The 13,010-nt window shown below is 40.1% G+C and overlaps 1 protein-coding gene across 1 annotated transcript; it reads right to left on the bottom strand.

Moving 5' to 3' along the window:
• Positions 1-8,959: 8,959 nt before the first annotated feature.
• LOC118720823 (heat shock transcription factor, Y-linked) lies at positions 8,960-10,611 on the bottom strand. The gene is given in 2 exon segments (XM_036441189.2): positions 8,960-9,649; positions 10,099-10,611. Coding segments are annotated over 2 exon segments (1,203 nt in total).
• Between the last annotated feature and the right edge of the window lie 2,399 nt (positions 10,612-13,010).

Here is a 13,010-nt window from a genome sequence, read left to right as displayed (position 1 = left end):
TACATGCATGTCATTGAAGGTCACTGATGCCTGGAAAGTTAGTATAGTTTCATTAGCTATGGGATACTCAGATGTGATTATAGTATATTGTGCAGTCATTGGTAAAGATCACAAAAGAACCAAGGCACACATCACTGAGCATTTCATGGGAGACACTCTGTGCTGGGCACTAAGGGGGAGACAGATGCTACCTTTCAAAGGATGTAATGTGTTAGAGAAAACACCATCAATAAGAAGCCACTGATAAAAGATATGACGAGGCTGTGTGTCTTGAGAGACACAAAACGTAAGAGGGTAAGTGGATGCTGCACAAGCTGAGCCCCAGCAGAGCACCAGAACTGAGAAGGGGACCCACATAACATCTGGCTTGAAAAGCAGCAGGGTTGCTCTCTGTCAGGAAGAGATGGCTGGAAATTCAGGTACCCTTTAAATGGCCAATGCACAAAATTTCCTGTTGGAGCCACTCAGCTTGTGCTCCAGCAGAGGGAGGGCAAAATGGACTGGAGCTGTGTGAGGGGACTCAGGGGTTAGAGTGCAGAAGGCAGACATCCCAGTTTCCTGTGCTGAGTCACTTTCTCATGCTGAAGAGGTAATCTTTGTCAAGCAGATATTAGCTATTCAGGTGGTTCCTGGAGGGGGAGACAGTGGACTCATCCCACTGGGAAACACTCTAAGGCCCGTTAGCAGATGAGAATTACGGCCTCCAGGCAGAAGCAACTTTCCCAACCTATTTTAAAAAATGCTCACCATACCCATGGCTAATTGAAAGCTATTCAAGACAGAATCCTATCAGTATGGAGACAGAGTCAGAAACAGCTTTTGACACTAAATATTGAGAGGCATAGCAGTTCTACCTGACACTATCAGAAACCCAAACAGACAGCCAAAATGAGATACACAGACCCCAAATGAAAGATGAGAATTCTTCAGAGGAAGAAATAAATGAAATGGAGATGAATTTATCTGATATAGTGTTCAGAATAATAATGGTAAAGATGCTCCACAACGTGAGAAAAGATATAGTAACTATGAAAACAAATAAAAATGACATAGCACAAATAAAGAACACATTGAAAGGAATATACAGCAGATTAAGGAATATACAGCTGATGATCAAATCAGTGAATTAGAAGACAGGGTTGGAAAAATTAATCAGGAAACCAAAAGGAAAAACAATGGAAAAAAACAGGAGGACAGCTTACGGGAACTGTAAGACAATGTGAAACAACAATATTCGAATAGCAGGTGTGCCAGAAGAGGCAGAAAGGGAGATAGGGAGAGCGAATGTGTTTGAAGAAATAATGGCAGAAAATTTCCCTAACCTGGTAAAGAAAAAAGTCACACAAGTTCATGAGGCACAGAGTCCCAAGCAAAAAGAACCCAAACAGGCCGATTCCCAGACACATAATTAAAATGCCAAAAATTAAAGGCAAAGAATCTTAAAGGCAGCAAGAGAAAAGTAAATTGTTACCTACAAAAGAGCTCCCACAAGGCTGACACCTGATTTCTAATAAAAAACTACACAGCAAAAGAAACCATCAATAAAATGAAAAGAGAGCTCACTGTATGGGAGAACATATTTGACAATGATACATCTGATAAAGGGTTACTATCCAAAATATAAGGGGAGGGGAAGGAGGGGGAAGAGACCAACCAAAGGACTTTATGCATGCATATAAGCATAACTACTGAATGCAAGACACTGGGGGTGGGGGAAGGGCATTTGCCAGGGGGGTAGGGGAGGCATGGGGGGAGGTCAGTGGGGGAAAAAAAAGGAGACATGTACTACTATTTGTAATACTTTAAACAATAATAAATAAATGCAAATATATTCTATAAAACAACAAACAAAACAACAAAAAACCCAATATATAAGGTACCCATACAACTTAACAAAAGGAAGATGACCCAATTTAAAAATGGGACCTAAATAGACACTTCTCTGAAGAGGGCATAGAGATGGCCAAGAGACATGAAAAAAAAAATGCTCAAAGTCATTGATAATTCAAGAGATGCAAATCAAAATGAAATGAGGTACCATCTCACACCTGTCAGAATGGCTACCATCAACAATAAGTGCTGACAAGGATGTGGAGAAAAGGGAACCCAAGTACATTGTTGGTGGGAATGTAGACTGGTACAACCATTAAGGAAAACAGTATAAAGTTCCTTAAAAATTTAAATATGGATCTGCCACTTGGCCCAGTGATCCCACTTGTAGGAATATATCCTAAGAAACTCAAAACACCAATCAGAAAGAATTTATGCATTCATGTGTTCATAGCAGCACAACCTACAATAGCTAAGATCTGGAAACAGCCCAAGTGCCCATCAGTGGATGAGTGGATAAAAAAGCTGTGGAAAATTTATACTATGGAACACTGTACAGCTATAAAAAGGAAGAATCTCTTACCCATGGAGACAGTATGAAGAGACCTGAAGAGTATCATGCTAGGTGAAATAAGTCAGAGAAAGACCAGTATCAGATGGTCACACTCATATGTGGAATCTATAACAAAATAAACTGATGAATGGAGTGGATCCAGAGATATGGAAGCATGGAACAAAGTGTGGAATCTTAGCAGGTAGGCAGGGGGGGTGGGTTGTGGGAGGTAATCAAAAGACCTTGAATGCATAACCCATGGACCCAGACAATAGGGTACTAAAGGCCTGGGGTGGGGAGGGGGAAAAGGAAATGGGGGAAGGCTGGAAGGATTCAGTGGGGGAGGGGGGTTCGGGAAGGGAACATATGTAATACTTTCAGCAATTATTTTTTTTAAATGTTGGCTTTGAAGATGAAGAGGCCATGAATCAAGGAATGCAGACAACCTTTAGAAGCTGACAAGGCAAGGAAACATTCTGCCCTAGAGCTTCCAGAAGGAACCAGTCCTGCTGACATCTTGATTTTAGTCCTGTAGCTTCATTTTGGACTTAGGACCTTCAGAACTACCTATCTATACTAATAGTAGCCTAGGAGGTTGTCACACATCACACCCTATCATCATAAGATGGCCATTATAAGATGGCTGCATGCACAGTGGAGGTGGGGCCTGGTGGAGGAGGCGGGTCATGGCAGGGGAGGGCAGATGGGGGTGATCAGGCCAGCAGGGGAGGGCAGTTGGGGCAATCAGGCCTGTGGGATCAGGCCTACACTGGCAGTCAGACATCCCCCTAGGGGTCCCAGATTGGAGAGTGTTCAGACTAGGCTGAGGGGCAACCCCCCATGCACAAATTTCATGCACTGGGCCTCTAGCATATATATAAAAAGCCAGCGACCATAATGTATTGACCCTAACAACTGGTGGCTATGATGCCCACTGCGGCCAGTGAACCCACCTGATTGAGGGGTGGGGCCAGTGACCAAACTCCAGTGGCTCCTTCCCCCAGTGGGCCCAGTCCCTGATCAGCCTCTCCCACCCCAATAGATGGCTTGATGGTGGCCAACACCCCTGCAGCCCTTCCCTCAGGCCAGCCTGCCTTTGATCACCCACCCCACCCTGATCGGCCAGCAGCCCCTTCTCCTGGACTGCCCAATAGGGGGAGGAGCCACCAGCCAACCTCCTGCAGCCCTTTCCCCATCCAGCCCACCCTGGATGGGCCCCCGCCACCCTGATGGGCCCACAGCCCCTCCTCCCAGCCAGCTCTGCCTCTGATTAGCCCTCCCCTCCAATCGGGCAGAGCTGGTGGCCAACCACCCATGGCCCCTCCCTCAGGCCACTGGCTCCTGATAGGCCTCCCTACCCCTTCAGGGGTGGGGGTGGTCGGCCTACTGCTCACAGGCCCTCCTCATGGCCAGCCCCCCAAAAAACCCCACAACAATACCCATATACCCATTCAAGTACATGGAGGCTAAATGTCATCTATAATAATAAAAGCATAATATGCTAATGAGACTGGACATTCTTCTGGACGAAGCCGGGGTGTGAGGGAAGCCCAGGTCCTGGGTGCCTGCTGGCGGCCAGAGGGAAGCCTGGGTCTCAGGTGTCTGCTGGCAGCCAGAGGGAAGCCCAGGTCCTGGGTACCAGAGGGAAGCTGGTGCCAGCAGCTGGGGGAAAGAAGGCCTTCTCTTGCACAAATTTTGTGCATCAGGCTTCAAGTGTTATTATAAAATGAATGAGTTACCAGTGAGATCAGGAAAGAAAAACTTCCTGAAAACAAATGAAAATGAGTACACAAGCCCAAATCTCAAGAACATAGCAAAATCAGTTCTGAGAGGGATGTTTATAGCACTACAGGCCTACAGCAAAAAACAAGAAAAATAAATAATAAGCGATTTAATCTATTTAAAGAATTTGAAAGAGAACAAGAAAAGTCCAGAGAGAGCAGAGGGAAGGAAATAATAAAGATTAGAGCAGAAAGAAATGACATAGAGACTAAAATACAGTGCAAAAGATAAATGAAACCAAGAGCTGATTTTTTTGAAAAACAAACAAGATTGATTAACCTTTAGCCATACTCATCAACAATCAGAGAGGGAGGACCCAAATAAGATCAGAAAGGAAAGCAGTGAAGTTCATCAGAAATGAACACCACAGAAATACTGAGGATTATAAGAAAAAAACTATGAACAACTATATGCTAACAAGCTGGACAATGTTGAGATGTCAAAATAAATTTCCAAGTGCAGGTCATCACAAGAGACAATAAAAAAACAATCTAGGCCAAATTTCTAGGAAAATACCATCTTCTAAAACAGAATCAGAAAACCTGAGCTGAGATGGAAGCAATAATAAATTTTCAGTGAACAAAAAGCCCTTGTCTGGAGTGGCCTCTGAAGGGAGTTTTACCAAACCTTTCAAGAACAACTAACACCTATTCTCCAATTATTCCAAAATATCCAAGAGGAAAGAACACTTCCAAACTCTTTTTATGAGGCCATTATTATCCTAACTCCAAAACCAGATAAAGACAATGCAAAGAAAAAGAACTATAGGCCAATATCCCTGATGATCATAGATGCTAAAATCCTCAACAAAATATTAGCAAAAAAGGATCCAGCAATACATTAAAAAGATCATACATACACCATGAACAAGTGGAATTTATTCCAGGAATGCAAGGCTGATACAATAGCAACAAAAGAAGCCCCCTCTCCCACTTCTCTGAAAAAAGTGTCAGGAAATTATGGGAGCATTTCACATGATACATCACATAAACCAACTGAAAGTAAAAAAAAAAAAAAAAAATCACATGATCATATCAATAGATGCAGAAAAAGCATTTGACAAAATTCAACATCCATTTTTAATAAAAATTCTCAGCTAAGTGGGAACAGAGGAATAATATTTCAACATAATAAAGGCCATATATGACAAACCTACAGCCAATACCATACTCAATGGGCAGAAACCAAAAGCATTTCTCCTAAGGGACAGAAACAAGACAGGGATGTCTACTTTCACCACTCTTGGCAACATAATAATAAAAGTGCTACCACAGTAAACAAAAGATATCCAAATTGGAAAAGAGGAAGTAAAACTCTCATTATTTGCACATGACTTGATATTATATATAGTAAACCCTAAAGATTCCACAAAAACACTGGATTTCATAAATGAATTTGGTAATGTAGTAGAGATACAAAATTAACATGCAGTAATTTATTGCATTTTTATACACCAAAAATAAACTATCAGAAAGAGAAACTAAACAATCCCATTTACCATTGCAACAACAAAAAAATTAAGATACTTACTGATAAACTTAACCAAGGTGTTAAAAGACCTGTACTCAAGACTATAAAACATTGAAAAAAGAAACAGAGAGCTGAGACCGGTTTGGCTCAATGGATAGAGCATCGGCTTGGGGACTGAAGGATCCCGGGTTCGATTCCGGTCAAGGGCATGTACCTTGGTTGCGGGCATATCCCCAGTAGGGGATGTGCAAGAGGCGGCTGATTGATGACTCTCTTCTCATCGATGTTTCTAACTATCTCTCTCCCTTCCTCTCTGTACAAAATCAATAAAATATATATATATTTTTTAAAAAAGAAACACAGAAATATATAAACAAGTGAAAGAATATTCTGTGTTTATGGATTGGTAGAATTAACATTAAAATGTCCATTCTACCCAAAGCATTCTACAGATTTAGTGCAGTCACTATGAAAGTACCAACAGCATATTTCACAGACCTATAACAAATACTCCAAAAATTTGTATGAAACCAAAAAAAAAAAAAAAAAAAAAAAAAAGAATAGCCATAGCAATATTGAGAAAGAACAACAAAGTTGGAGGAATCACAATACCAGATATCAAGTTATACTACAAGGCCACCATACTCAGAATTGGTTCTGACATAGGAGCAGGTGTATAGATCAATGGACTAGAGCAGAGACTCCAAAAATTGACCCAAGCCATTACACTCAATATTTGACAAGAACATACAATGGAGTCAAGTCAGTCTCTTCAATAAATGGTGTTTGGAAAATTGGACAGGCACATGCAAAAAAATAAACTAGACCATCAATTTACACCATACACAAGAATAAACTTAAAATAAATGTGAGCCAAGAAACCATAAATGTAAGTTGTGAAACCATAAAAATCCTAGAAGAAAGCATATGCAGCAAAATCTTAGACATTTCTTGCAGCAGTATGTTTACAAATATATCTCCTAGGACAAAGGAAACTAAGGAGAAAATAAACAAATGGGCACATCAAAATAAAAAGCTTCTGCACTGCAAAAGAAATCATTAACAAAAAGAAAAGGGAGCCCACTGTATTGGAGGACACACTTGGCAATAATACATCTGATAAAGGGTTAATATCCAAAATCCTATATCATAAAAGGCTAATATGCAAATAGACAGAATGGCAGAACAACCAAACAACTGACCAACCAGTCACTGTGATGTGCGCTGACCACCAGAGGGCTTGTGCAGAACATGGTGGGTGTCAGCAGCAGGAGGCAGAGTGTGGAGTGTGGTGGGGTCGGCTGCAGTGGGATGGTGGAGCAGGTGAGGGGGGGCATCAGACCAAGGTAGGGTGCCAGTCGCTGTCATTGGGGTGAGCCTCTGGTGGTTACTGAAAATTCTTTGCTCCCATGCATTGCAGTCCCACCCGGGGCTTGTATCTGCTGCTGGCGCCAGCCAGAGACACTGCTTGCACCTGCTGCCAGCACCTGGCCCAGCCCCGATCTCTCGGCACTGTTAGCGAGTGTGAGTGGAAGCTGCCATCCCGAATTTCCCCTCAGGGCTCCTCCATCTCCCCCTTCTCCTAAGGAGCGGTCAGGGCTGGCAGTCACCTCTTGCACCAGCTCCTGGCGAGGGACCCACTCACACCAGCTGCTGGCACCTGAGCCACAACTCACACTCGCTGTTGGAGCTGGCCCCAATTGCCCCACGCCAGCAGCAGATGCAAGCAGGGCCAGTGCCATCAATGCATGGGAGCGATGGTGGCGGGAGCAGGGCTGCCAGCAGACAGGGGACTGGGGGCTGTGGCAGGAGGGGCTGGGCAGGGGCGCGGAGGATGGACTGAGACCTAACCCTGTGTCCACCGTAGCTTTGTAGCCCACAGTTCCTTTCAAGGTGCATGAATTCATGCACTGGGCCCCTAGTATATAAAGAACTCATACAACTTAACAAAAGGAAAACAGTCCAATTAAAAAAATGGGCAAAAGACCTAAATAGATACTTCTCCAAAGAGGACATACAGATGGCCAAGAGACAAGAAAAAAATGCTCAGTATTACTGATCATCAGAGAGATGCAAATTAAAATGACAATAAGGTATCACCTCATACCAGTCACAATAACTACCATCAACAAATGACAAGTTCTGGCAAGGCTCTGGAGAATTAACACTGCTGGTGGGAATTTAGACTAGTATAGCCATTATGAAAAACTATGGAATTTCTTCAAAAATATGAAATGTGGATCTGTCATTTGACCCAGTGATCCCACTTGTAGGAATATATCCTAAGAAATCCGAAACACCAATCAGAAAAAATATATGCATCCGTATGTTCATTGCAGCGCAATTTACAATAGCCAAGATATGAAAACAGCCAAAGTGCCCATCAGTAGATGAGTGGATAAAAAAGCTGTGGTACATTTACATCATGGAATATTATGCAGCAGTATAAAGGAAGGATCTCTTACCCTTTGAGACAGCATGGAAGGACCTGGAGAGTATTATGCTAAGCAAAATACTTGTCAGAGAAAGACAAGTATTACATGATCTCATTTATATGTGGAACTAATCAACAAGATAAACCGATGAACAAAATAGATCCAGAGACATGGAAGCATAGAATAAACTGTTGAATCTCAGAGGGAAGATGGTGGAGGGTGGGTGGGTGGGCACAGATCAACCAAAGAACTTGTATACATATATGCATAACCCCTAGATACAGACAATAGGTGAAGAAGACCTGGGGCAGGGTTAGTAGCTAGAATAAGGTTAATGGGGGATAAAGAGGAAGATATGTAATAATACTTTCAACATTAAAGATTTAATATATATATGTATATATAAAATCACTGGCCTGTTGCTCAGTGGTTAGAGCATTGGGTTGTGGACTGATGGTCGAGGTTCAATTCCTTGGTTGCAGATTCAACAGGTTTATTCCTTGGTCTTGGTCAGGGCTCGTGCAGAGGCAAGGAGTCAATTTGTCTCACATCGATGACTCTCTCTCTCTCTCTCTCTCTCTCTCTCTCTCTCTCTCTCTCTCTCTCTTTCTCTCTCTCTCTCCCTCCTCCTTCAATTCTACTCTCTCTCAAGATCAATGGAAAAATATCCTCGGGTGAGGATTAAAAATATGTATAGTATATTAAACAGCCTGCAATAGAAATAAGACATTATTTTACTCTTAACTACTTCAAAAATAAGAACAACAAAACCATGAAATTGAACATGTAAGTTTATTGTTCAAAAAGAGAATTGCAGGCATTTTACTGATATTGCCAATATAAATTTTAATTTTTGCTCTCCTGCTGCATCTGGTATTCCTTTGGTAGATTAGTTGTAATTAGGATGATTTTCATATAATCAAGATGTTTGAGGAGTTGATCTTGAAAGGGAGGTGGCAGATGTATCAGCTATCATTGTCATTGGGAAGGTTGGGTTGCCTACTGGTTGCAGGGTAGAAGGCAGACCATCAATGACTGGTGAATAAGAATATCTATTTGGAAAAGTAGAAGGCTGTACCATCCTTTCAAAATAACTTCTCTGTAAGGGAGAAATAATGTGGTTCTGAGAAGCAGAAGTTGTGGTTGTAATGAAATTCACCATGCGGGTATTTGCTTGAGTGTAGCTGCTATGTGAATGCATAGGAAAGGTGGTCAACTGATTTGAAATAGCATATCGATCCATTACAATTTGTTCTGATGGTCTAACTAAAGTGGATGATGGAGGAGAAAAATTACTTCTCCTTTGAGCAGTTGTCTTAGCAGTTATCTGGCTGGTAGCAGGATTTCTTAGAGGCATATTTAAATTTGTAGGGTGTGAAAATACACTGTCTTCACTTGATTCAGCAATAAAACCAAAATTATGGTTATCCACATGACTATCTGTTCCAAAATGCTTCTTATTGAAATCTTGAAATAATGTAGATGCTGGAGAAGCATTTTTAATCCCAACTCTTCTTTTCATTCTTACTAGGAGTTGGGGACAGCCTCGTTTAAAATTGGGATTATGAAAAAACTGTAGCTAAAACCAAATGAGAAAGTTATTTAGTGACATTTTAAACCAAGATACAAGAATGCTATAAACCTATTCTATAAAATATGATTTCAGTTTTATCACATAAAGTTAATGCCATCAAGTAATACTTGTACACTATTAATATATTTGAAAGTTTACTTATTGGCAAGGACATTTAATTATGATTTTTTTAAGCAAAAATGTGTTGTATATTTACAGTACCTGTGAATACCATTTCAAGTGGTTTCAGGACCTTTATTTAACTAGAGTTCATTGTTAAAGGTTCCAAGTTACTAGCAAAATTTCTTATAATTCTGAATGTTTATGCCCAAGTTGTCCTAAATTTAGAAAAATAATTTTAAAAATCTGGTTTTAGCTTATATATATGAACATATTGATGTACAAAAGAAAAAAAATAATCTCTATATAAGTTTTAACTGAAAATTTCTGAATACCTTGCTTAAAACAGAGACTTCTTTTTCTTCTGCCAGAAAGTCAGCTAGAGAAGCAGATCTTTGAAAATTCTGTCGCATTTTACTAAATCCATAAAGGTTAAGCTGTCGAACTAAACTTTTCATACTCTCAGTTTCGAATATTCTGAAAGGGGCCTTTCTTTCCAAAACTTCTTTCTTAAAAAGGTCTTCATTAATCACTATAGAAGTTCCATTCTCATCCCACCAAATAGACTTAAATTGATCACTTTCAACTATCTTCCACAGTTTTCTGGGGAAGGTCATAGAAAGGAAATCATTATCTTCATCTGGTTCGGAGGCACAGAATGTGTAACGTGGTCTTTTTATCAAGGTTTCTTCACACAAAGCCTGGAAGGCATATTCTTCTATCATAGACCTCAATTCTGAGTCCTCAGGGTAAGTGTGATCACACAATGCAGACCTAATGGAGGTTTCTGAATCATTTGATCCATCGTTAGGAGAAACAATTTGAATTTCTGAGGAAACATGGGACATCTCAAATAAATTTTTCTTTGGCGGCCTTCTACATCTGCATAATTTTGAACACTGGCTTCAAAGGCTGTCTTGGCAGGTTGACACAAATAAACTGCTCACACCATCACAATGGTCCTCAACCTGTATAGCTATGACATCATAAAATGACTGGTCTCCTAGCAATTAAATGTGATCTTCAACCAGTGTTTCCTTCTTACTCTATAGATTTTATTCAGTTTCAAATAAAATATAAGCCAGATTTTAAATAAAAAATATTTTTATTGATTTCAGAGAGGAAGGGAGAGGGAAAGAGAGATAAAAACATCAATGATGAGAGAAAATCATTGAAAAGCTACCTCCTGAATGCCCCACACTGGGGATTGAGCCTGCAATCTGGGCATGTGCCCTGACCAGGAATCGAACTGTGACTTCCTGGTTCATAGGTTGATGCTCAACCACTGAGTCAAGCCAGCTGGGCTGAAGAGTACTTTAAAAAGAGAGATAAAAGAGATGTAGAACAGAAAGGAAACAAAAATGTGTGTAGGTCTTCTTTCTAATTTCCCTGACATTATTATATCCAGTGATGTCAATGGGTTATTAAAGTCCCCTACTATGATTGTACTGCCGTTGATCTCTCCCTTGATATCCTCCAGCAGTATTTTTATGCATTTAGGTGCTCCTGTTTTGAGTGAATATATGTTTACCAGGGTTATATCCTCTTGTATTGATCCCTTTAGTATTATGAAGTGGCTTCCTTATCTCTTGTTATGGCCTTCACTTTGAGGTCTATTTTGTCAGATTTAAGGATTGCTACCTGAACCTCATTCTCTCCTTCTGACATCCCTATTATGTGGGTATTGTTTCATTTCATGTTTTCCCAAAGATCCCTTAAGTTCTCTTCCTGTTTTTTAATTATTTTTCCAATTGCTATTCTACTTGTTTTTTTTTTTTTTCTACTTTGTCTTCTAACTCACTGGTTTGGTCCTCAGCTTCTTCTAGTCTACTGTTTAAAACCTTCCATGGTGTTTTTTATTGCGGCTATGTCATTCTTCATTTCTTCCTGATTCTTACTCATGTTGGTACATTTCTCATTCAGTTTTATAATTCTCATTGAGTTGAGTATATTTCTCACCCAGACATTTGAACATCCATATAACCATTATTCTGAATTCTCTGTGACAAATTACTTGCCTCCATTTCATTTAGTTCCCTTTCTGGAGATTCCTCCTTTTCTTTCATTTGGGAGTTGTTTCTTTGTCTCCCCATTTTGGCGGTTCCTTTGAATTTGTTTCTATGTATTAGATCAAACTGCTATAGCCACCCAGAGTTTTTGGGTTGGTATTGTGTAGTAGAAGTTTGTGGGATCCAGTGGTGCAATCTATCAGGTATCCTGGGCTGGGTGTTCTTGGGAGGCCCCCTGCTTGAGATACTTGGGTTCTCCTGATGTAGTTGGGTCTTAAATGTTTTTGTCCTGTTCATGGATGGAGTCTCCTTCTCAGAGTGTCTGATTGTGTGTCTTATTCTTTACCACATTGTGCTAGCTGTTGTGGAAGTGCTTACTGAACAGCACAAAATACAACAAGACAAGACATAACACAGAAGGAATAGAACACAAATGTACACTTGACCCCTAACCCTAACAAAAGTGATCACCAGAGATTGACTTTTTTCTAATTTTCTAAAAGAGAATTAGAAAAAAGAGAGCAAGATGATAGAAGGAAAAAAGAAAGAAAAAAAATGTGTGGAGAAAACACAACAAAACAAATAGAAAGGGGAGGTCAGAATCTGCAGATGCAGAGCTTAAATAAAGAAAATAAGGTTAACAAATTAAATGAATAGGGGAAGGACCATGGTTTAGCATAGAGGAGGGAGGAAAGAAATGAGAAGACAAGAAAATAATTTTTTGAATAGGAGAATAGAGAGTATATAGGCCTAAATTAAGGAAGTGAAACAAGTTAAAAAAATTAGGAGAAGAAAAGAGCAAGAGAAGAGAGAGAAAAAATTGGGTAGCGAAGAAGAGGAAAAGAGAAAGGGAAATTGAGTAGGAGCAGGGAAGAGGAAATTATATATATATATATATATATATATATATATATATATATATATATATATATGAATAGAGACTAGAATGATAACAAATCAATATAGCAGATAGATAAAGAAGATCAATTTTTAAAAATATTTTATTGATTTTTTACAGAGAGGAAGGGAGAGATATAGAGAACTAGAAATGTCGATGAGAGAGAAACATCGACCAGCTGCCTCTTGCACACCCCCTACTGGGGATGTGCCTGCAACTCAGGTACATGCCCTTAACCGGAATCGAACCTGGGACCTTTCAGTCCGCAGACCAATGCTCTACCACTGAGCCAAACCGGTTTCGGCAAGAAGATCAATTTTTTTTAAATGGGAAAAAAGAA

The sequence above is a fragment of the Pipistrellus kuhlii genome, unplaced genomic scaffold (assembly GCF_014108245.1).
Source record: "Pipistrellus kuhlii isolate mPipKuh1 unplaced genomic scaffold, mPipKuh1.p scaffold_m20_p_17, whole genome shotgun sequence".
NCBI classification, from domain to species: domain Eukaryota; kingdom Metazoa; phylum Chordata; class Mammalia; order Chiroptera; family Vespertilionidae; genus Pipistrellus; species Pipistrellus kuhlii.
This window is presented reverse-complemented; position numbering and strand designations above follow the sequence as displayed.